General features: G+C 40.0%; 1 protein-coding gene across 1 annotated transcript; it reads left to right on the forward strand.

Moving 5' to 3' along the window:
* The first annotated feature begins 6,566 nt into the window (after positions 1 to 6,566).
* Positions 6,567 to 22,100, forward strand: OSTN (osteocrin). The gene is made up of 5 exons (XM_074877411.1): positions 6,567 to 6,614; positions 14,474 to 14,572; positions 17,396 to 17,613; positions 21,341 to 21,420; positions 21,738 to 22,100. The coding sequence occupies exons 2-5, from the start codon at positions 14,474 to 14,476 to the stop codon at positions 21,758 to 21,760; spliced, it is 420 nt and encodes a 139-aa protein (XP_074733512.1). The 5' UTR covers positions 6,567 to 6,614; the 3' UTR covers positions 21,761 to 22,100.

Genomic DNA, 22,100 nt, shown 5'->3' on the forward strand with positions numbered 1-22,100 from the left:
TCACTTGATTTTATGGTGGGTTACTTGCTATTCATCACTCTTCATATTCTTCCCTTTAAAACTTCTTGGCTATTTCAGTCAAGGAAAAGAAATGAGAGTGCGTGGTTGTGTTTATATATAAAGGCTTGCTGCTTTTGTCACACCAACACATCCAGGTTGGGCACAAAATCAATTCGTGCAGTTGTGCCACTGGTTTAGTTTATGCACATTGGTTGAGAAAAATAAGCTGTAACAAAAGAGAGTTTAGTCTGGGGGTTATTTTTGCTTTTTTTATTATAACTGTGTCATATTGATACCTCCTTATCTAAGTGTTTCACTCCTCTGCAGTACTGTGACTGCGAAATGCATGAATGCAAAATGCTGTAAGTTGGTTGACCTCCCAGGCAAGAGAGAGAAGGAATAATCAAGGAGATGACAATCAGTACTCAGTAATTTGTTCCTGTAAGGGTGCATGGATCTACTCTACTCAGCAAATACGGTCCTCCTGCTGCATACAGAAGTGCTCGGTCTGTCAGATAATCATTTGCAGCAAACCAAAACGGCTCTACCCGCAGTGTGGTCACCTCTAGAGGGCGGTGATTGACTGATTAATGTTTGTGCTGTAATTGAAGATGATTACTGGATTATCCTGGATTAATCCAGTTGCGATGCTGCAGCTGTTTAGCAAATTACAGCTTCATTGCAGAAGGGTGCAGTCTGACAAGGAATGGGCTCTGTCCAGTTGAAGTGATAGAGGAAACGTGGCCAAGTAATGTAGCAGAATTTGGCCCAAGCATTAGGATGAATTTACAAACTGTCTTGAGATCTTTAATTCTTAGAAATACCAGAGACGTTCATTTCTAGAACAGCATTTGTTTGTGCCATCCCTTTCAGGAACCAATCCATAGTACATTTAAACCAGAGCAAAACAGGGAAGGCAAAGAAATCAAACCAGTCAGTACCAATTACTCTAAACTCCCAGGTTTACAATAACATCTTGCTCTGATTGGTTTACAGCATGGAATGGTCCCACTGTGAAAGCCACCATCTCAGAGATGGACTTATCAGGAACAGGGTGAGAATACCTTCCTTATTAGCATCATTTGGTGCAGGAATTGCTTCTAGGGAGAAACAGCTGCCCAGCCCCACATTTCACATGACTTCATCTTCCTCTACCTGCATGTCAGGTAAGAAACTAGTGGCGATGTGTCCTGCAGCATCCTATGATGTTGTGAGTGGACCACGTGTAGCCCTGCCCAGCTCCCATATCCCTGGCTTCTGTCTGACAAATATTACTCACCTTTCCCTTTTCTTCCAGGCTGTCATCATTTTGCTGCTTAGCTGCTGTCTTTAATTCTTCTGTATCCTTTCTCCTGCTGCCAATGAACCAAACTCCACTTTACTTCTCAACTCTGCACAGAAAATGGTGATTAGTTGTGTAAAAAAAAAAAGTGTGAGGTCAGGACAGAGTTTCAGGACAGACACATCTTTTCTTCTTGTGAGCACGTCTTTGAATTTAAGCTGCTGCTATGCATTCAGTGCCGTGCTACGTTGCCACATTTGTGATTAGCTCTGGAGCTGAAATATGCGCTGTGCAGCCAAGATGCATATTTTGCTGATCTGTGCTTTGACATGCCACAAGGTTCATGGGTCAAAAAGTTTATTTCAGTGACAGGTGACATCAACACACGTCTTTGACAAGGGAGGCAGTGTGAAAACATCAGCACCGCTCCCTCTCTCCCCTCTTAGCACAGAAAGATGGGGCTAGTGCTCAGTTTGTTATCTTTATATTTAGCATTGACTCCAAGTAGCATAGCTAGAGGGGATGGAAACACAATCTACTCATTTTCATTTCTGTGTTGCCAGATTGAATCAGGACCAGGCTGATACTGGCCCAGAATTATTACTATTTGCTTAGTACTTTGAGACATCTTTGTATGGTTTTGTTGCCTCCCATCCATTAGCTTGTGGACCACTGTATCCGTAGCACAAAAGGCCCTGTCACTCTTCTTGGCCATCTTCGCTTCTCACGGCCATCTTGGGCTGGGAGCCAATGGCATAGACACAAAAGATAAACTGTCTTTTTTATTTCCAAACACATCCTTCTGCATCATAGCATGACTGTTAACAGAAAAAGCTTGCATTTCAATAAACTGTCCTTGTTTGGGATTTTCGCTTTGTTTCGCAAGTCCTTTTTATGGATTCTTAAATGTCATGACCCAGCACCTATCACAAGCACTTAATTCTAGCCCAAAAGACTTTTAAAAAGTACATATATAGAAACTGCTAGTAGAAAGCCTAACATTCCTGAAGAATGTTACTGTCTTCAGTTTTATATGCTACCTTCACTTTGTGGGTTTTGCTTCTCAAAATCTATCTAGCTGCAAGGAGTCATCTTAAATGGAAGTGACACAGTAAAAGCTACTTTGATAGCTTGCAGATTTAAAAATTGCTGTCTTAACATAGTTCTTCCTTCCAAGGTAGAATGTACCTTTAATTGGAAAACATGCATGCATATTGTTAATGCAGGGTCTCTTTTCCATAGTGCTGCCTTAACAGTGAGTCATCTGCTGTCTATATCTACATGAAAATAGGTGGGAATCAGCTTCGTTTCTGAAATTCCCTCATATATTGACTGAAAATCTGTGGTGGTTATTTTAAAATGTTTCACTTCCCTAGACAAGATATGAACATAAGTGCAACAAAAGTAGTGTTGGATGTTCTCCCTGAACCAGTCATGTAGCTATAAAATGCTGGGCGTTGCTTGATCTGGTGGAATGTTAAATCCACTTTCAGACTGGTGTCAGAATTGTGCCAATTTTATCAGAAGAGTTTATTGTCTCAAGAAATAAAAATAGATTGAAGGCACCATCAGTTGGAATATCTCAGCTGTTTATCTCACAGCCATATGAATCAGTATCAGCTGAGCACCTTACTTGTGGAGATCAGCTTTTTATAAAAAAAATTACAGTTTTAATTTGAAAAGAAAAAAGTTATTGGATTATTTCTTAGAATTTTGGGGCAAACCCTTCAAAACTGGAAAAAAATTTCCTCTTTTTTGAACTTCAATATTGTCTTTATTTCCCATACTAAACCCAGAACTAGACTATTTCTAATGACACACTCACTGTTTAGTGAAACTGTGACTAATCCTAGCAATCAGAATGTATCAAATAACATGCCTTTACTCCGTGCCAGCTCAATCAAAAATTCCTGAGGATAGGTCTACTACTTTGGCTGTAACACCTTCTGGACCCCGCACTATTCATGTTGGTTTGTAAGTGACAAATGTGTGACCTTGTGTGAGGAATCAGGGGTCAATGGAAAGGGTGACATAATTTGAAGAGCCTGGTAGGTCAAGTTCCGCCGGGACAGCTTAATGACAGAAGCGGGAGATTTCTGTGACTCAGACCAGAGTGATGTAACAGTACTGCTACATGTTTTAGTGGAAGAAGAGAAGGAGTAGAAGTACGATAAAGCAAAACTAGCAAGCATGTGTACTGACGTGTCATTCCTAAGATTTTAAAGACAAGGTCTGAGAAACCCAATATAGTTTCCACAGGGAAGACTCATGAAGAATGAGATTGCTCAACACTTAGACAAGTGAACCCTTGCTAACTCCTGCTCTCTGAATAAGAACTTGTCTACTAAAGGAATTAAGGAAAACATTGAGCCAGCTCAATTGATTTGCAAACTAGTGTTGAAAGACTTACAGAAATTGCTTGCAAGAGCACGAGGGCAGCAGGGAGGCAAGTTTGTCTTTCTCTTGGATGATACCAAAAAGAGCTTCATGTCTTGTGTCTTTATCTCCTCCAATTTCTTTTTTTTTTTCTTCATAGTTGAGAAAAATCACGTTATGTTTGTTTATTCATATATGGTTAAGACAATAAAACTCTTGGTTGCCCTAACTTAATTATACTGTAAGTATAATTAAACTACAGTAGTGTTGAGGATGTCTGTTCCTTGGGCACTCTGCCAGCTAAGTAACCACCATATGCCTTTTTCATTATCTGGGAAGCTTCCTTATCAGCTTTCTCCAGAAGGTGTCAAAAAGGTATCTGTAAGTTGTTGCTAAATCTAAGTCAATTTAGAGCAGGAAATTAAATGTTAACATTCTAACGCTATTCTTTTTTTCTTCTTTTGTTGTTTTGTTTGTTTGTTTTGGTTTTTTTCCTCAAAAAAAAAAAAGCAGTGTGCTGGTAACATATGTCCCATTCTAAGGTCAGTAGCAGCCCATGAAGATGGCTAATTACTCAGATCTGCGTCTTTCACACCTCCCAGTCAGAGATGATGATAGTTGTGTGTATCAGCATCCATTTCTGAAATCTTTTAGATTATATGCTTTTGTAGGAAGAGCACAGTGATAAGTTTATTTTGAAATAGTAAAAGTGTATATTATCTAAAAAGAAGAGCCACAACCTTACAGTAGCTTCAAATGGTACCAAAGTGTCTGGAGCTTTGTTATAGGATCACCAATCAGTGGAGAGCCTAAAAGCAAATCTTAATACCAGGTCTTAGACATCTTCTTGGAGTCAAAGGAGATGACAATATGGCTGCATTTCTCCTCCTGCTTTTTCTGCTGCCCACTGTCCCACTCACTCTTGTGAAGTGCTAAGCTTCAGCCAGCTGAGTCTCAGCCATCCTCCAGGCTTCACCCTGTGTTGTGAAATACTGAAATGCCTGTGTTACCAACATTCAGTTGTCTGCCGTCAGCTTACTTGCAGCGACACAGCCGCTGACTCCTACCAGCCTCATCAACACCAATTTCTGACAGAATGGAGCCCTACAGAGATCCTGCTTAAAGAGCTTGAGATAAGACCTGTAAAAACTGAGAGGAGTAAATGCCTGTAAGTGCCACCTTGTGTCTTTCCAACAGAAAAAGAGAAAGAAACTGAGTGTTTAGAACTACAGTAGCTGGTCAGCAACACCTCATGGTCATATGCAGTAAAGGTACCCCATAAAACTAATAATATCTTGTAGTTAGATCATGGTTATCTTTTTTCCTGACATCTTGCTCACATGTTTTATACACATCAGTCAAGTACCACTGTGTCCTTGGACTTCCAGCAACAAGCCACCATCTAAATGCAGGTAGCACTGTAAAACAGAGCATAGCCCAGTTCTCTTCCAGTGGCAGTGTTTTTAGCTGTGTTTCAGCAGTCTGGCATTGTTTGGCTCTGCTGGCTTGATTCTGCTGCAGCTCTAGTATCCATGGATCCCATTTGAACCTCTGCAGCTGCCATCACTGCTCTGTTATGCCCTGCAGTGGAAAACAGTCCCAACCTGCCTGCTCTGGCCTGACATCAGTGTGGGTGCTCTTTGTGGCTAATGTGTATTTCTGCAGCACTACACTAGGCCATGATTCCATATCTGCCTGTACTGAGAGATGCTACAGAAATATGTGTTTCGTCTCTCCTTGTTCATCATCAAAACCAGCCTCTCGTTCTCCGCTGACCTTTTTTTCCCCCTGATACCTCAGTCACAGAGTGTGGCAAAAACATGTTTTATAGTGAACTGTCCTGATTTAGCACTTTATGACAGCTCTGCAAAATTCTGCAGCCATCTTCATCTGGGAACTGAGCTGTATTACAATACAATTAAACTCTTGTCTTTTTCTAATCACTCTGATCAAGACAAATGATAAAATCAAATATTTTGCTCCCTGGCTGGCAAATTTTTCCCACCTATTACAAAGCTGCATTTGAAATTTCCTTTTACTGTCCATTGCTTGTAGGAAGAGCTTTTGGCAAGTCAGAGTAAAAACTATTTTGAAATACTGTGCCTACCCGTTTAGAGAATAAAGTCACTATGAACTGTTAAGCAGTCTGCACAGGTTAGAATTTTAGACCCAAAACTGGGTGTACAACTGCTATGTGAATCAATTAAAAACTGAATTTAAAAAAAAAAAAAAAAAAGGGCAAAAGAGAAGATAGACTTATTCTAGTGAGACAAACAGGGAAAGAAATAGGTCCTCTGGTACTGCCTGGGGAAGATAGGCAACTTCATAGCTCACACTTTACAATCATTTCAATAACTGAAATGAAGTGTCTGAAAGACTTAAGTTCTTGTGACTTGCTTTACAAAACACACTCCTTTCTGATGCTTATCTTACAATAGTGTTGGTCTACTAAAAATGCAATAATTAATTTATTCCTGAAGTTAATGCAGTCCTAAAGTTATTCCTGTTGTCCCTGAGAAATAAAGTTAAAAAAAAAATAATTCAGGACATCAGATTTCTGTACTGTAGTTTGCAAAAGTGAGAGGTTAGAGGAATGGTGATGCTGCTGAAAATCTTTCCACTCCCATGGCTGTCTGAATCTTGAAAGAAAAAAAGAACAAAAACCCAACAAAACCCTAGACCTTTAATTATAACCTAATCATCTTGATCAGAGCAATAAATATAACAAATATGAGGCAAGAATGTGTGTGAGAGTGCAGGACAGAGAAAGGTTTAGGGCAAGGATCAGTGGAAAATCTTTAGAAATGATGTAAGAGAAAGCAAAGGCAGGGATTGGAGTTTGTAGCCTACAGCAGAGACTATAAAAACTCTGAAAGAAAGCTGAACATTAGGGATAAGTTAGGGGGAAGATCATAGCAGGACCATTAAGGTTGGAATTGCTTGTATCCAATGCAAGGTAAGAGGAGTGAGGACACAGATGGTTTGGGGATGTTTTATGTTTTCTGCTCTGTTTACAAAAGCTTTCTTCCTTTCTGTGCTTTCTTCCTTTTAATTTTTTCAAGTTTTTTGTATTAACAGGCATGCACAAGGTATACACATGCCCATGTCTGATGGGAAAAGCACAGCTTCTTTTTCCAGTTTGGGATTAAGATAATAAAATGCCTATCACTTAGTATTTTTGGTACTAAAACTGAACTAATAATAATCAGTGGAAACTTATTTCCTTCAGTTAATCAGCCAATATTCAAACAAGATGTGTCAGTGCATTTTACAACAGTGACTAGTTGCTTTCATGCTTTTGCAGTGCTTTGCAGTAAACTGCTGTCCTGTTTATATTGTTATGGATTTTCCTCTGTATATGTTATTGTGAAATGCTTATTACTTTTTAAAATAAGCTGAAGAGCTGTGACAGAATTGTTTCTTTGCATTACTAAATACCATATGTGGTAGACAAGTTTGCTGCATATAAGATACTGTAAAACACAAGATAAATGAGTTAGGGAAAATCTTTAATTTATGGATCTGCAAAGGGGTTTTATTATATCCCATATTAGATAAATGTTGGTCTAGATTCTGCCACATTCCTGCAATAACAGGATAACCCTGCAAAAACATTCCTATATTAACAGAGTAATTATCATTATCCAGTGATCTGAATACTTCAGCTTTGTACCACTGTAAACAAAGCCAGACTGATTCAGTGATAGTCACTGTAATTTCTCCATTCTGAGTTCAAAACTATTTCACTGTTTCTTTTTGCCTCCCAGACTGGAGTTGTACAAGTAAATACATGTAAATAACCTTCAGTTTAGATGTCCAGAGGCTACAGTAAAGTTCAGAATCTACTAATTTTGAAAGTGCAAGCACACGGTGCCTTTAGCTTTCCGTACTTGGCTTTTCACCCTGTCCTCTCATGGGGAGTGCAGAGCTGAAAGCTGAGGAGCTGCCTGGACGTTTTGTGCCCCTGCCCACTGATTCACTCAGGAAGCCTGGGGCAAATTATTACATTTATCTGTCTCTGCTTACCTGTATTCAAAATGCAGCTCAGCCTACTTTTCTTGTAAAATACTTAGAATATCATGAGGAATAACAGGCAAAAAAACCCGAACAAAACCAAACCAAGCAAATCCATGGCGTAAATGATGGGAAAACTGAAAATTATATCTGGCTGGACCAGGTGTTCTTCAGTATTTATAAATACCTGCTACACTGATTTCAGCAGATCAGGGCTTTGTTTTCACTCTCTGAATGAAAGACAAGTGTACCTCTCTGGGCTTCTTAAACAGCAAATCAAAAAATTTGGACCATACAACAATTGTAAGAGCTCTCTTGATTGACCCTGACAAAGATTGCAAGTGACTGCAGCTTTCCTTTTCTTCTCAGTCAACCCAGAGAAACAGATTACTCTCTAATTTCCACTTGCAATCCATCTTCACCGAGACTTTTATTCTTCAAGTAATATCCTTGATCAGGGCATTTAAGTGTTTGTGTGGTAAATCAGCATCAGTGTTTGAGTCCTGTTAAGAAATTCCAATGCCATTCTTGTCTCTTAAGAGCTTATCTTGAAGGATATTTTTACTAGACTTTAAATGGTCAATATTTTCATATTGATAACATATTCTGCTAGTACATTGTTCATACCAGGTATGAAGATCTTCCACTTATCATTCCAGTGCTGTTTAGGAAAGGAGATGATTTTTCTAATACAGCAAACCACAATATATTTCTTGATTTTATTGATAGAAGGATTTCTTATTTTTATTTCAAATGCTGAAGATGGCACTCTAACAATGAATAGTTTTTAGTTATGGTAAAGATGAAGGAAGAAAGCTAAATGTAAAGTTGTTAGAAACATTAAGAAAAGTTGACATGGTCAGTCAATACATACATAAACAGTGTAGAGTTAAGAGTTTGTCGGCAATGAAGACTAATAATGGTGGGTTTTTTTCCATTGTGCATACCAGGAATACTGCTGCTTGCTCAATTATCTTACTTAGGAAAGGTGGAAATAGGTTCTTCCCATTAAGAGGTATTTTCTTATACTTCATAGCACCCTCTTACTTAATAGTCCCTAGGCTTCTAGATGGGTTTTATCACTTCTGTTTGCATCTCCTGCTTCATAGTCTCCTACTTTTATGGTATTGATGTGAATTTGGGGGTTTTAATTTCTAAAATCTGTTGCTAAAAATTGATTACACAGTGTAGTCAGTTTTGCAAAATGTACACCTTGTCTCCTTCCTGCCCATTCTAAGGAAAAGTGTCCTTATTTCTTCTGCATGGCCATTTGGTTTCATGCTCTTTATTCAAATGAAGAGATGAGGACCATGGCTGACTGGTCTTCCACAAGTGTTTGTTCACCTTTGTCAGTTATTTGTTTCCTGAATCCTGCTCATGTCTGTTAAGCAAATGTACCCCAGCAAGGCTGTGCTCATTTGTACGCTTTCCAAATTCCACATGGGAACTAGAGGGCCATGTTTTCAGCCTTTTGCCATATAAGCCATGCAATTCACGTGCTGCTCCCACAAACGTTGTGTCTTCCATGGGCAGGGTCCATGCAGAGTCTAGTCAAGCCCTGCAGGGACTAAGCCATCGCTGAATCTGTTTTATCTGAGTACAGGTGGTAGGAACAGTGGTATACTTGAGCTTCCTCTAACCACATCTGTGTCTACTAAAAGCACAGCTATCAATAGTTGATTCAGCTTTTACAATAGGTACTTTAGTAAAATACAGGCAAAAATGACTTTCATGGTGACATGCAAACACATCAAGACCAAACACTGGAAATCATATTGTTACAGTGAATGCAATTATTGAAATGAAGATGTTGAAAAGCCAGGTTTAAACCTGGCCAGCAACCAAACACCACACAGCCACTAACTCACCCTCCCCCTGCCCCAGGGGGAGAATTGGAGGTGTAAAGGTAAGGAGACTCATAGTTTAAGATAAAACCAATTTAATAACTGAAATAAAGTAAAATTAAAATAATTATTATAATGATGATGATAATAATAGACTATACAAATGAGTGATATACAATGTAATTGCACCACCTGCTAACCAACACCCAGGCCATTCCTGGCTAGTGATCCTGGAGGAGAGAGAATCCCAAAACCACAAGCCCAGGGGATCTAGCTTCCCCACCAACCCTCATCCATATACTGAGCATGACATTATATGATATGGAATATTCCATTGGCCAATTTGGGTCTATTTCTCTGGCTGTGCTCCCTTTCAGCTTCTTGTGGATGGGCAGGACATGAGAAGTTGAAAAGTCCTTGATTTCTTAGCAACAGCTAAAAACATGAGTATATTATCAACATTCTTCTCAGACCAAATCCCATTCTGAATCCAAAACACAACACTATTCTAGCTACTAAGAAGAAATAATTAGCACTATCCTAGCTGAAACCAGGACAGCAATGACTATTTGAAACGTCTTCTTGAGAAACCTTTAAGGAACTTCATTTGCAGAAAGTGGAACATCCTTGGCCTTGAAATACTCTCTGACAAAATGTTTCATTTGGGATGCAGAAATACCTAGTCATTATCTCAAAATCACTAGTCATACACCTCTTGCATAAGTTCATGAATTTTAAGTTCTCTCTGGTTACATCAGATGAAACCTACCTGCATCTGTTTATCTACATAGTTGGGAAACTGAAAATAGAGGGAAATTTACATTGTAGAAGTTGACAGTGTCTGTACCATGTATCTGATAAAATACATGGTATTGTTTAAAAATCTTCACTTACTCCAGGAAACACATTACTAGTAACATAAAATGCCCAACACTGACTGCTTCCATTTCATTTTGCCACAAAGTCCCATGCTTCAATGTCTTGCTTTCATCCTTTTAGAAAGCAGTATGTAAGAAGTGCTCTATATCTCATCTGTGGGATGAGAACAAAAGAACTACTCTAACCTGGTTTTGGACTCTGCTTTTTTTTTTTTTTTTTTTTTTTCTGAGGGTAGGATTTAATTTTATTTTTCTCTCTTTTCTTTGATATTTACATGACTAGAAAATTACACTTGAGATATACATGGTCTCTTAGGAGTTTCTGAAATCACTGGGACTGCTGCTATGGGCATATTTTTGGCTTTGTGGTAATGAATATGCTCAGAGGATCCATCCTACAGCTTTTAAGGCAAATTTGTTTCAGCAGGAGCAGACTTATTCTCAGAGATTCACTCAAGCCATTTATAATTTGTTCTTTTGGTAAGATACTCATCCATCATCATTTTTTTTGGCCAAGATAGATTCCCATCAGGTGTACAATCCAAGGCTAGTGAGGCCAATGTTAGGACTCAATAGTACATTTGATTAAGATAGGTGGCAGCAGTTAATATTCTATTTTGTGACACTGGAGCAGCAACGAAATACCTCAGTAACTGGATTGCAGGCACATTTGTGATTTCCCTGAGCTGGGTAGAATCTGCATGCTATGAGAGAGCCTCATGGCTAACAGGTGATGGAGAGGCTCACCAGTACCATCCCAGTGCTCATATAGCAGAAGGACTGGAGTCCTAAAGGGCACTCCCAGAAGCTTTCCAGTGCCTATGGGACAGTCATGTCTTGGCTCTACATCAGGTCAGCTTGGAAGCATACAGCACAAAACCTCAAGGACTTCTGGGCTGAGGCACAACGTGCTCATTGCAAGAGCAAGGTTCTCATTTGCAGGTGAGCTTGGGCATGTCCCTTGTTGGTGTTGCAACAAGCAGAGCATAGTCATCAATATATAGTGGCAGCCACAGTGAAAGATTACAGTGCAAGGCATGATGTCTTGCCTCGGTTCTCTTGCTAACAGGCCAGAAAGAAAAATAAAGCTCTTGTGATTTATACTTGTGGAGTAATCTCCACAGTAATGTGAAATATGATAGTTCAAATGGGTAAGAACAATGACAGCTGTTACCATTTTTGACAAGGAATGGGTTTGGAGCTTAGTGATGAATTGCATGCTGTCTGGGGTTTCTTCAGCCCACTTATCTTCAGGATGTCATTTTGTTTTTTGTTTTTTTCTTTAAAAGAAAAACATCTTTTAAGTCCTTTGGTTTGATGTTGGAGACTTAACAGTTTCTGTTTGGTAAAGAGTTTTGCTTTCTTGTGATTTTTTCTTGGAAAATGGCTCTGCGCAGATTCCTAAGAAAAAGTTTTGAATGTTTATCCTGCTTTGATAAGGTAGAATAATGTTCCTCCTTTTATCTTTAATTTTATTTTAATTGGACCTGCAACAAAGATACCTGATTATATGAGGAATTTTAGTTTTGACACTTTCAAGCTAAGATATCACTAAAACACATAAATATGTCTGAATTTCAGACTTGCAATTACATTTAGTGAAGGGTAAACCATATTTTATGTCAGCTAGCACCAGACCAGACCCTGAGATACTAAAGGCATGGAATTATACCCCTATCCCTTGACCTATCTCTGTGAAATTGGTGGTGAAGAGTTTTCCAGAAGAAGGATGGAAATTCAATACAAGTGGTAAGAGTGTGTCTTGCAAAGGCCCATGTGGTTGTCAGAGCTTTGCTTATTGTCTTCAGTAACAAATACTGTCAAGCCTCACTTTAGGGTCTCTTTTGGAGTGGGTCAAGGTAAAATGTGGATGGGGTGAAGCAATAACCAGTGCATGGCTGGGAAAAGCCCCTTTTGGCAGGAGGGCTCTGCTTATCCAATTGCAACAGATGAGCTCAAGAAGAAAAAGCAACAACAGTTTTTAACAACTAAGATCCTATGACATGGCTGAAGGTGGAAAGCTAAATCCCAGACTGGCAGAAGACAGTGTGATTTTAATTATGTTTACATACTCCTCACTGCACCCTTAGTTTTGCAAATGCTTTTCTAGAGCTAAACTGCTCCACTAGAACAACCCTGCTTCTTTCTCCCACCTTGGTCCCATCACCGCATGAAAATCAGCACAACAGGACCTTCCTGGACTTAAGTTTTGCTCCCTTTTGAACCAGTGACATTGCTTCTTAGCTACTCATTTCCATGGGAACTAGAGCCAAGCTTTAAGTCCTTGCAATTTCCTCCGCTTCAAATTTCACTGGCGTCAAGTTCTGACCAGTTAATCAAATGTCTTTTGTGTTGCAGGTGCCTTAATGTTTATTTTGAGTAGTGTACCAGTTGCTATTTTTAGCTCTTTGGTCTTTGGGTTGAATGAATACCAGCACAGACCTTAAACCATAATAAACATGTGTTTTTAACCTTGCCATTTATTTTTATGTCTCTGTATCCAAATAATCAGGATGTGGTTACCTGTGAAGGTAGTAGACTACTACTTCAAATTTCAATGCACACCCACATACAAAAATATACATTGTAGAGAGTTACAGCTTTAAAAACACCCAGACAGCCCCTTGTCTGACTTTAATGGCTGTTGCCATCAGATTGAGAGATAGTGGTACCACCTGGCTTACTGCTTTGACTTTGTCCTTTGATTCCAGTGAACTAAGTCTGCTGCACCGCTACAGAGTAATGAGCAGCTTCCTTCCTCATGCCTGATCCCTCATGGGCAATATAAAAAAAAAAAAATAAAATGGGGTAACCAAATAATAAAATTACATGTAACATGTATGGAAAAAGCCAAGCAAGAAACAGTTTCAAGAAACAACACTACAAATGTTATATCTTTACTTTTTAATATTGGACTCCAAGCACTTGTGGCTTTTCTCCTTTGTGGCATGGGGAAAAAGTAGAAAGCTAAATGGTTTTTACCATGTGTTTTCTGCCTGATCTAATGGGAGATTTTCTACGCAGAGGATGAAATAACTATTGTATATCGTAGAAATATATTTGTACATCCTTTCTATTTCTGCTTTTGCTAAGCAGAGAGTCAGCGAAGAATCACAGAATTGTCTAGGTTGGAAAAGACCTTGAAGATCATCCAGTCCAAGGTCTTTTGGCAGAATCAGATTTGAATTATACTCCAGGGCAGGACCTGGAGACAGAGTAATTAGCAAATTAGCAGATACCTTTGGCATTACAGGCCCCAGCCTTGTTCTTATTAAAGTCAGATGAAATATTCCCACCTGGGTGAGTTGGAGGTACATCAGGTTTTAAGATCTAGATTTGAACAAGGGTTTAAACAATGTAGCCTAAACCCATGGCCAAAGATAACCCCTGCAGCAAGCAGCTTCTTGATCCTGAGCCTCCCAAAAGTTGAGTCTCCCTTCATTATTTAAAGACTCTGTAGGCATCTGCAGTTTCATGGCACATGGTCAGAACACCACTAGTCTGAGCAATGTATTCCCATGTAAACTTTTCCCAGGTGTGGGAGCTGGATAACTTTATTCCAGGATCCCAAGAAGATCCTGGAAGTTGTGGCTACCATTAACTCATGTTGAGGACTGGTGAAATGCAGCTTTGCTTTCAAAATGTTGCTGGAGAGTTATGCGATTTCCATAACAGCTTTAAGCATCTACCTAGCATGTGAGGAGGTCAGGGTCAGCCTGGGTGGCTATGAGCCAAAGTCTCCCTGCTTACAAGTGACTGTCTAGTTCATCTGTTTTTAACACAAGTTTGCATTCATTACTGCTGCGACTTCAAGGGCTGGGCCATTGTGTAGTAAGGAATTAAAAGATTTGCAGGGCTGTAAAGGAGGAAAGAGGAAGGAGTTGATTCTGCACCCAAAGGTGATGAGCATTCAGCTGGCACTACTTGGTTGCTAGGTTTTATGCAGTGACTCTGTAAGATAAAATATATTAACAGCCACGGGAACAGAATCTCCCTTTGTTTTCACTTTTAGACCTTTGGAGCAAGGTTCCCCTGGGAAAGTAGCTGTGAAGTTATTAACAGATTGTTCTCCCTTGCAGATGCTGCAGTTCCAGCTTGTTGTGGTGCATTTGGCCCTTGTGATTACCCTGCTGCAGTGGCACTCTAGCTCAGTGCTCCTTGTGGAGGCAGCTCTGAAGGTAGGTGAATGTTTCTGGTGGTTGTCACATAACTCTGCTCTTCCTCAGGTTGTTCTTGGCCACAGAGTGTGGAAGACACCATAGTATCCAAATAGTGTTGGAAGGTGAACGATCAGTACTGACTCTGCAAGGGCAAAGGAGGAGCCTAGTGAAAAGTGATGCAAATTGCATGGCTCTGGGAGGACAGACAGAATGAAGTCTCACCCAGATTCATGCAGCCTCTCCTGAAACACCATGGGATTTTCTGTGTGTCAAAACATTGGGCTATGACTCTGGATAGAGAACTGCCTGCAGAGGGGAAGGAGGTGGTGACGCGGGGGAAAGCAAACTCCTCTAACACTGAAGGGAAGGTTTCATTCTTCTTTTTAAAGACAAATAATATGAGAAGTCTGAAGCTTTCAGAAGCCATAAGGAGATCACTGAGAGAAGACCACTTGCACAAAAGTTACAGATTAAAGGAGACAGAATAGACCAGGACAGAGAAGGAGCAAAGTAACTTGCCTAAGCTTGCATAGGAAAGCAGTGGATGAAGTGGGAGAATTGTCTCATGTTTCATCCAGGACAGTATGCAGGGGTTGCACCTGAATATACTTCTACTGCATTCTCTTTTTTCTATGTCATCTTGACATAAAACAGGTTTGGCAGGAAAGGTATTTATGTAACGGTTTCATGCCATAAAAACCCCAAGGATCTAAAAGTTTAATCAAAGTAGCACTGTTTGGCTGTAGGGTCTCTACATAGATTTTAAGATCACCTTAGAAGTTAGATGCATACTAAAGAGTACTGATGGAGCCTTCTACCGTTCTCTCTGTCTTTAAATGAGCTGCCCTGATTATACCAAATGATACTTATTATAGAAAATAGGGCTTGGGAGAACAACTCCTCACATCAGCGCTGCAGCAGCTGTTGTTCTGATGCCACAGAGACCTGATATCGTGTCTCTACCAATGATAGATTTTTGTGAAAAAATCTTATAAACAGAACATCCTCAGAGACTTTCTGATCCAGAGACTTGCACTGGACCAGGGCATGTTTTAGCTGCTGATGGGCCTGAATTTGTCTTTGAAACAGTTCAGAATCTTGGTATCTGTGATGTCCTTTGGCAATGCATTCTACTTCATCTGTGTGCTGTGTTTAAAACATAGCTCCTTATATTTATTTTAAATCCACCATCTGGTGATTTCACTGGGTGGAATGAGGAGCTCTTTTTCTTGAGGAAAAAATTACGAGCCTTTATTCTGCTCTTTGCTGTTCACAAGTTTATAAACCCTCCACTATACCCCACACTTATCTCTGCTTATCTGTGAAGTTGTACTTCGTTCAGTGGTTCACCATAGGAAAACTGTTGTCTACTTCTGATGATCATTTTAGCTGTCTCTTCTTATAATTCTATTATATCCTTTCTTAAGACAAAGTAAGTGGGACTACACAAATTACTCAAGAGCAGAGGCCATTTTTGACCTTCTAGTTTCAAGTGTTATTGTAGATATTTATCCCCACTAACTAAAGGGAAGAGTTCAGTCTTTTTTAAAGACATAATTTTGTTGCAAACTTCTATGAAAGTTTTACAACCCCGAAAGGGAACAGAAGGGATTGCTCAGTGAACTTGAGGCTCATAAAAAGTAGTCAGAGGACAGTATGAGATCCTTTACAAAAGTATTAACAGTGCTACATCATTTGTGTGATCATTGTGGTTGTGTGTTCCTCCTTATAAAGATCACAGTTTTATACACACTAACACTGGTTATGCCACCCATCAGTAGTGGGAAATGTCATCACCACAAATATGGTGTGTAGGGACAAGCATATTACATCATCTATGTGATGGCTTCCTTTACATTTTTACTAAACCCTCTGTGTATGTATGAGAAAGATAGTGGTGTGCATTTAAAGATAGAGGAAAACCTGCTTCAAGGCATATAATACAAGTTTTGGTTAAAAATTTTTGTCTAAATCTGTGAAGATCGAGTGGAACAAGAAGGCAAACATTTCATCTGAAGAGAGAATGATTTGAGCTTAACACCTGCTTTCGTAGACTAGCTGCTGCCCTATATTTTTCTGTTATTTGCAAAGAAACTATTTCACTTTGATTTATTTCACTTCTCTTTTGATAGACCCCAATATTCTCAGCTATTCTGGATAGCAAAGTAGAGTTTGGTTTTGAAAAGGTGTTAAGCCTAATGTCATAACTAAGGTTCAAAATGCTGTGTCAATTCGACATACGGTTCTTTCCTTTCCTCCTCCCCACATGGTGTTACTGCATGAATTCTTTGAATGTCAGTACTGAGCAAGTTTATCTTGGGATATTTTTTGCATAACAATTCATTAATTTCTCAGCTTTGCATGGAAAATGCTATATAAGTTTTCATTACTGTTTATTAGCATTCATTTAAAAAATGAAAATCAGTTTCCTGAAAAATATCAGGATGGATATTGGAGTCTCATAATGGTTACTGCATTTTTAAAAAGTATTAAATTACTCAGCTCATGCTATAAGTGATACTAATTACACTGCTGAGATAGGGATAGCGGGCTGGCCTACAAAAACAGGATTTGTGAAGTAATAAATTTTGACAATTCTTGCAATAATAATGAAGGCGAGTTCAATTTTATTAAAAAAAAAAAAAAAAAGCCAAACCTTTTATGGCAAACTCCTGTGGGTGGAAAATGGACATAATTCACAGAAGGAACGTTGTTTTAAAACATTGTCCCATGTTCAGTATCCTAGTGATTATATATTTATAGGACTGCCGCTGTGACACTGGTTGAAATAGTTTTTCTGGAACTTGAGCAGCAAGCAAACATCCATGCTTTCTTTTACAGCCTTTGGAGCCTTCCGCTGCTCTGGACATGGGAGCACATCCCATTGCCAGTGAAGAGAAGTCAGCCACCAACCTGGCAGCCAAACTGTTCCTTCTTGATGAGCTGGTGTCTCTGGAGAATGAGGTGACCGAGACCAAGAAGAAAAGAAGTTTCCCAGGATTTGGTTCCCCGATCGACAGAATTTCTTCAACTTCTGTGGATGGTAGAGGCAAGCAGAGGTAAATTCTTAGATGCTCCTACCGGTGATAAAGTTGGAAGAAGGCTGTTGGTAGGTGTTCTGGATACAGATGGGCTAGCTTTAGTCAACATCAGGTTTACCAGTCAGTTGTGAGGTGCCTCTGATCAGGGTACCAGAATCCCTTCAGAAACCATCATGGTTGCATGGTGTGTCATCCTTCAGCTGTGATGAATAATACATGCACTAGTTCATTTATCCCTATAATGCCATATAGCTAACAAAGAACATCCAAACACATTCATTTTTTCAGTGCACTTCTTTCCACTGATGTGAACTAACATTCAGTTTAAAACTGCCTTTTTCATCATGAGATTATTTAAAGCAAAAATATGCCAGAGGTTCAAAAGCAGAGGGGCAGGCTAGGTGTTCCTGAGACTGGGGTGAAAAGAAGTTATGGTGGTATGCATGTCTTGAACGATGAGGAACACATCTCATGAAAATGGACAGACAGTAGAATGAACTTGAAGACCTCTATCAATTTATGATAACCCAGGGTTTGATCAGTACAGCAGTAAAGCAATACCTTCACAGTACACTTTGGAGATCAGCATGTTTATAGCAGGGCTATGCAATGATGCTTGATATGGCTGAGGAGAACCAGTGAGTTTGGGGCAAAACTCAAGGGGCTGTTGGCTATATCTGAAAGAGATTAACAGTCCTGCTCTCTTCTTCTGGTAACTGTCTTCTTTTGGATGGAATTCCCAGTGCCACAAAGTATTTAGTAACATGCTTAAAGCTTAATCTGGAAGTGGAAAATATTCACAAGAGCCAGTCAACATTACAAGTATTTTTTTCAAACAGAGTTTTGCAATATTTTCTTGTTGTTTTTCCATTTATCCACCCAGTCTGCTAGTAGGACTTTTTGACTGCAGCCAAAAGTGATAAAATACATAATTCTTAAAATCTTGAGTAGAACTATTCTGTTCTGTGTATCTCTTCAAGAGATCAAAATCAGCTCATTCTTTGTTTGCTTTTTAGCATGTTTCCCCTTTCCAGGGGAAGAAATTCAAGGTCATTTTGAAGATGCAGTGCCTTTTTTGCAAAAGTACATGGTATTTCCAATCTGTCTTACACTTTTTGGTAGAAATCTTGTTTCATTCTATGTGCAGTACAAGGAAAAAAAAAAAAAAAAACCACAAAAAAGGGAAATTGTGGTGAAAATTGTCCAAGTTTTCTAACAGCTTGTCTTTGAATAATGAGCTCATGCAAATGAGTGACAAACTGCACAAAATTTCTCCTTTCCCAGCATTATCAGCACAGTTTGCAGTTTTGCATTGAGATTATCACTTTGGGGGAGCTGATTAGCTTTTAAATTTGGGATTGACTCATTTATTAGAACCATCTGCCTTGAGCATTGGTAGTCAGATACTACCATCAGCACAGACCACAGCTCAGATGAGTGCTATGAACCAGTAGTAAGGCTGTACTTCTAGGTGGAAACAGGCAGAGGCTGCTGCACTTGGAGGAGTAAGAGGACTGACCACCCCCTCACTGTCGTGCACACAGTAGATAACAGCTCATTTCTGTACCAGCTGAAGTAGTTACCTTTAGAGACCAGATAATGACTTTTGAAGTGTGAAAGCTGTTAAATAGATTCAGCCCCCTGAACTAATACAGTGTGTGTGGTGTCTGGCAACACAACAGAAACTTTTGGAAAAGAGCAGATCAAATGTAAGTCCACTTAACAGGTTGTGGCACCCACTAGCTACAGGAGAGCCCAGATCCTAAACTTGCTCATCAACATCAATTTATAAAGCTTTGAAAGCATGGGAAAAGCAGGAAAGAAAACGCGAGTCTTCAGAGAAGAGAAAGATCCATAGACAGACGGAGAGAAAGAGACTCCGGGAATCTTAGAAAAGGCTGATTTAAATAGAAAGCATCACTTTGTCTCTGTAAGTGCTGAAATAGGCACAGTCTGGTTTGGAAGATGGAAACGGCACGGAGGCTGGGGAGGGAGCGGTGCCTGTCCTGCTGTGGCTCGGGATGGCCACAAGAGGGGAAGCTGCCCTGCCTGCCTGCCTGCACTGCCTGCACTGCCTGCGCTGCCCGCACTGCCTGCACTGCCTGCACTGTCTGCCTGCCTGCCCAGCCTTTCCCGTGGGCATGACCTTACAATTTCCTTCTCTGTTTAACTACAGTGCATGACCGTGTTACGACTAATGATGAGAAACACCACTGCCCTCCCTCCAGTCTAATCTGAGAAATTAATTCCCCTTTTTATCAAGTCAGGCTGGGTATGACTGCAGCAGCCCAAGTCTCCCACCTGACCCCCACCAGCTTGTGCCTACGCCTAAGGGGGAAGAGTGCTGCCCTCGAGACAACAGACTGAGGATCAGCCCTTGGCTTGCTTTCCCTTTGCTTTCTCTATGGCTTAGTGCAACAACACCGGATACGTAGGTGTTTGAGGGAGGGACAGTGAGAGCTATACAAACGGCTCCCCTTTATTTGTGATGTTCTGTAGCCTCTCCAGTGTGACTCATGTGATGCTCCCCCTACGTACATGGTACGCTGTCAATTCCCATTTCTTGACCTCATCTGAAAAGTAGCTAGTAAAGAGGCAGTGTGAAATAGGCTGCTGATGCTGGAATGATGCCTCTGGGCTTCAGCCCACACTCAAGAGGTGTGAGGAAAGGAGACTGCTCAGATGAGACCATGGACTAGACAAATAGTCCTGGACAGGGTGTACAGAGCCCCCAGAGCCATAGGTTGAGTGAGCATTGCAGTGCTACCCCATAGAGTTAGACTCGAGTGCACCATAGCATGCTCTTCTGCCAGTTACTTTGCATTTACTGACTTAAAGAACAAAATTTATTTTTATTTATGTTCCTTGACAAGGGCAGAGAGAGAAAAGAGTTCATCTTCCAGGCCTTCTTTTGGACCTGCATTTCACTGGCAAGTATTTCCAAGGGCAAAAGTTGAGGTTATTCTCAGCTGCAGAAAATCTCACCATTTCCACAATTAAAATAAAAAAATAAAACTTCTGCTGGTGGAAAAAATGCTAAAAAATGCTGAATTGAGATGGGAAAACTTAATTTTTGTATTAAAAAAAAATAAAATATTCCTGCATGGAACTTCTTTCACACTTTCCTCATGCCCTCATTCATGAAATCACCAGGCAATATACCATATGGAGGCAAAAAATAAACCCCAAACCCTCCCATTTTCAATCTCATCAAAGGGTTGCTACTATACAATTTTGAGAACAGTGCATTGCAGGTAGGAAAATCCTGCTAGGGCTCCTCTGACTTGTCCCCTCTGTTACTGTGCAATACTTTCTACCTCCTTGCTTATCTTAGCCCCAGTTGGCCCTGGAGATTTCAAAGATCCAGGCTAATGGGTCACCTGAAGGATACGATACTATGCGTGTAACAATTCCCCTTTATACACGCAGTGTATCTCTTTTCTGTCATGAATAGCAGTTAACCTGTGAAGTCATTTGTTTGCTGCCAAGTAAGAACAGAGATAGTGGGTCAGCATCAGCCAATCTGTAAAACAGGTGCAACTCCTGCCCTTCTTTGGTAAGACAAGTGAAGCATCTTGTTTTTAAACACATCTTTGGCTGCTCATGCACAGCCGTTCTGTCTGAACAATAAGTTGTTAGTGGGATGAATGGAGGAATCAAAGATGTAGTAACATTTTGATTATTCCTATGATGTATTTCCTGAGTTCTTTCCCTCCTTCTTTGATTTTTTTTTTCCCCCATGCAGGAAAGTGGTTGAGCTGCCTAAGAGACGATTTGGAGTTCCTCTTGACCGGATTGGAGTGAGCCGTCTTGGCAACACCAAGGGTTAGCAGTTCCTGCAAGTAAGCCAAAGTACTCCGGGTGTGGGTGGCTCGGAGAACCCCACCTGTTCTCAGTTACATGGAGGTACTCAAGTCATGCCAGTAGGCTTGGAAAGAGTGGCTTCGGGAATGATGTCTTATAACATGGACTGTGACTGCCAAGTTAGCTTGAATGCCCTAAATTACAACTTAGTTCCCCCCTACAAGAGAACAAGTTTTCCTAACATTTTCGTCTCCTGCAGACCACCTTACAGTGTGTTTGTCCAAGCCTTGCATTTCTGACATGGGAAAATGTAATGTTTACTGCTTCTCTGCCTACAGGTGCTTCTGTTCTGAATGATTGATGCTGTATTGGAAACATTGCAGAAATACAGAAGATGCATCACAGCATGTCTTGTCATTGACTAATGATACAACACTCAAGGAATTGATCTCCTGCAAAATCTGTTTCACGTTGCATTTTACTAATGTTGCATTTACAAATAATAACAAATTCAATTCATCAGGTCAGAATGCTCTCACAGTTGTGCACGGTGTTACTGATAGGAGGGAACAGAAAATATGTATATAGTTTAATTGCATGGCATTTATTTCTTAAACTTGCATTATCCTAGCAAGGACTGTTAGATTTTTTGGATTGAAAATAAAACTTCCAGAGATGGCAACAGCAGTTCATGAAAAGCA

The sequence above is a fragment of the Strix uralensis genome, chromosome 9 (genome assembly GCF_047716275.1).
Source record: "Strix uralensis isolate ZFMK-TIS-50842 chromosome 9, bStrUra1, whole genome shotgun sequence".
NCBI lineage: Eukaryota > Metazoa > Chordata > Aves > Strigiformes > Strigidae > Strix > Strix uralensis.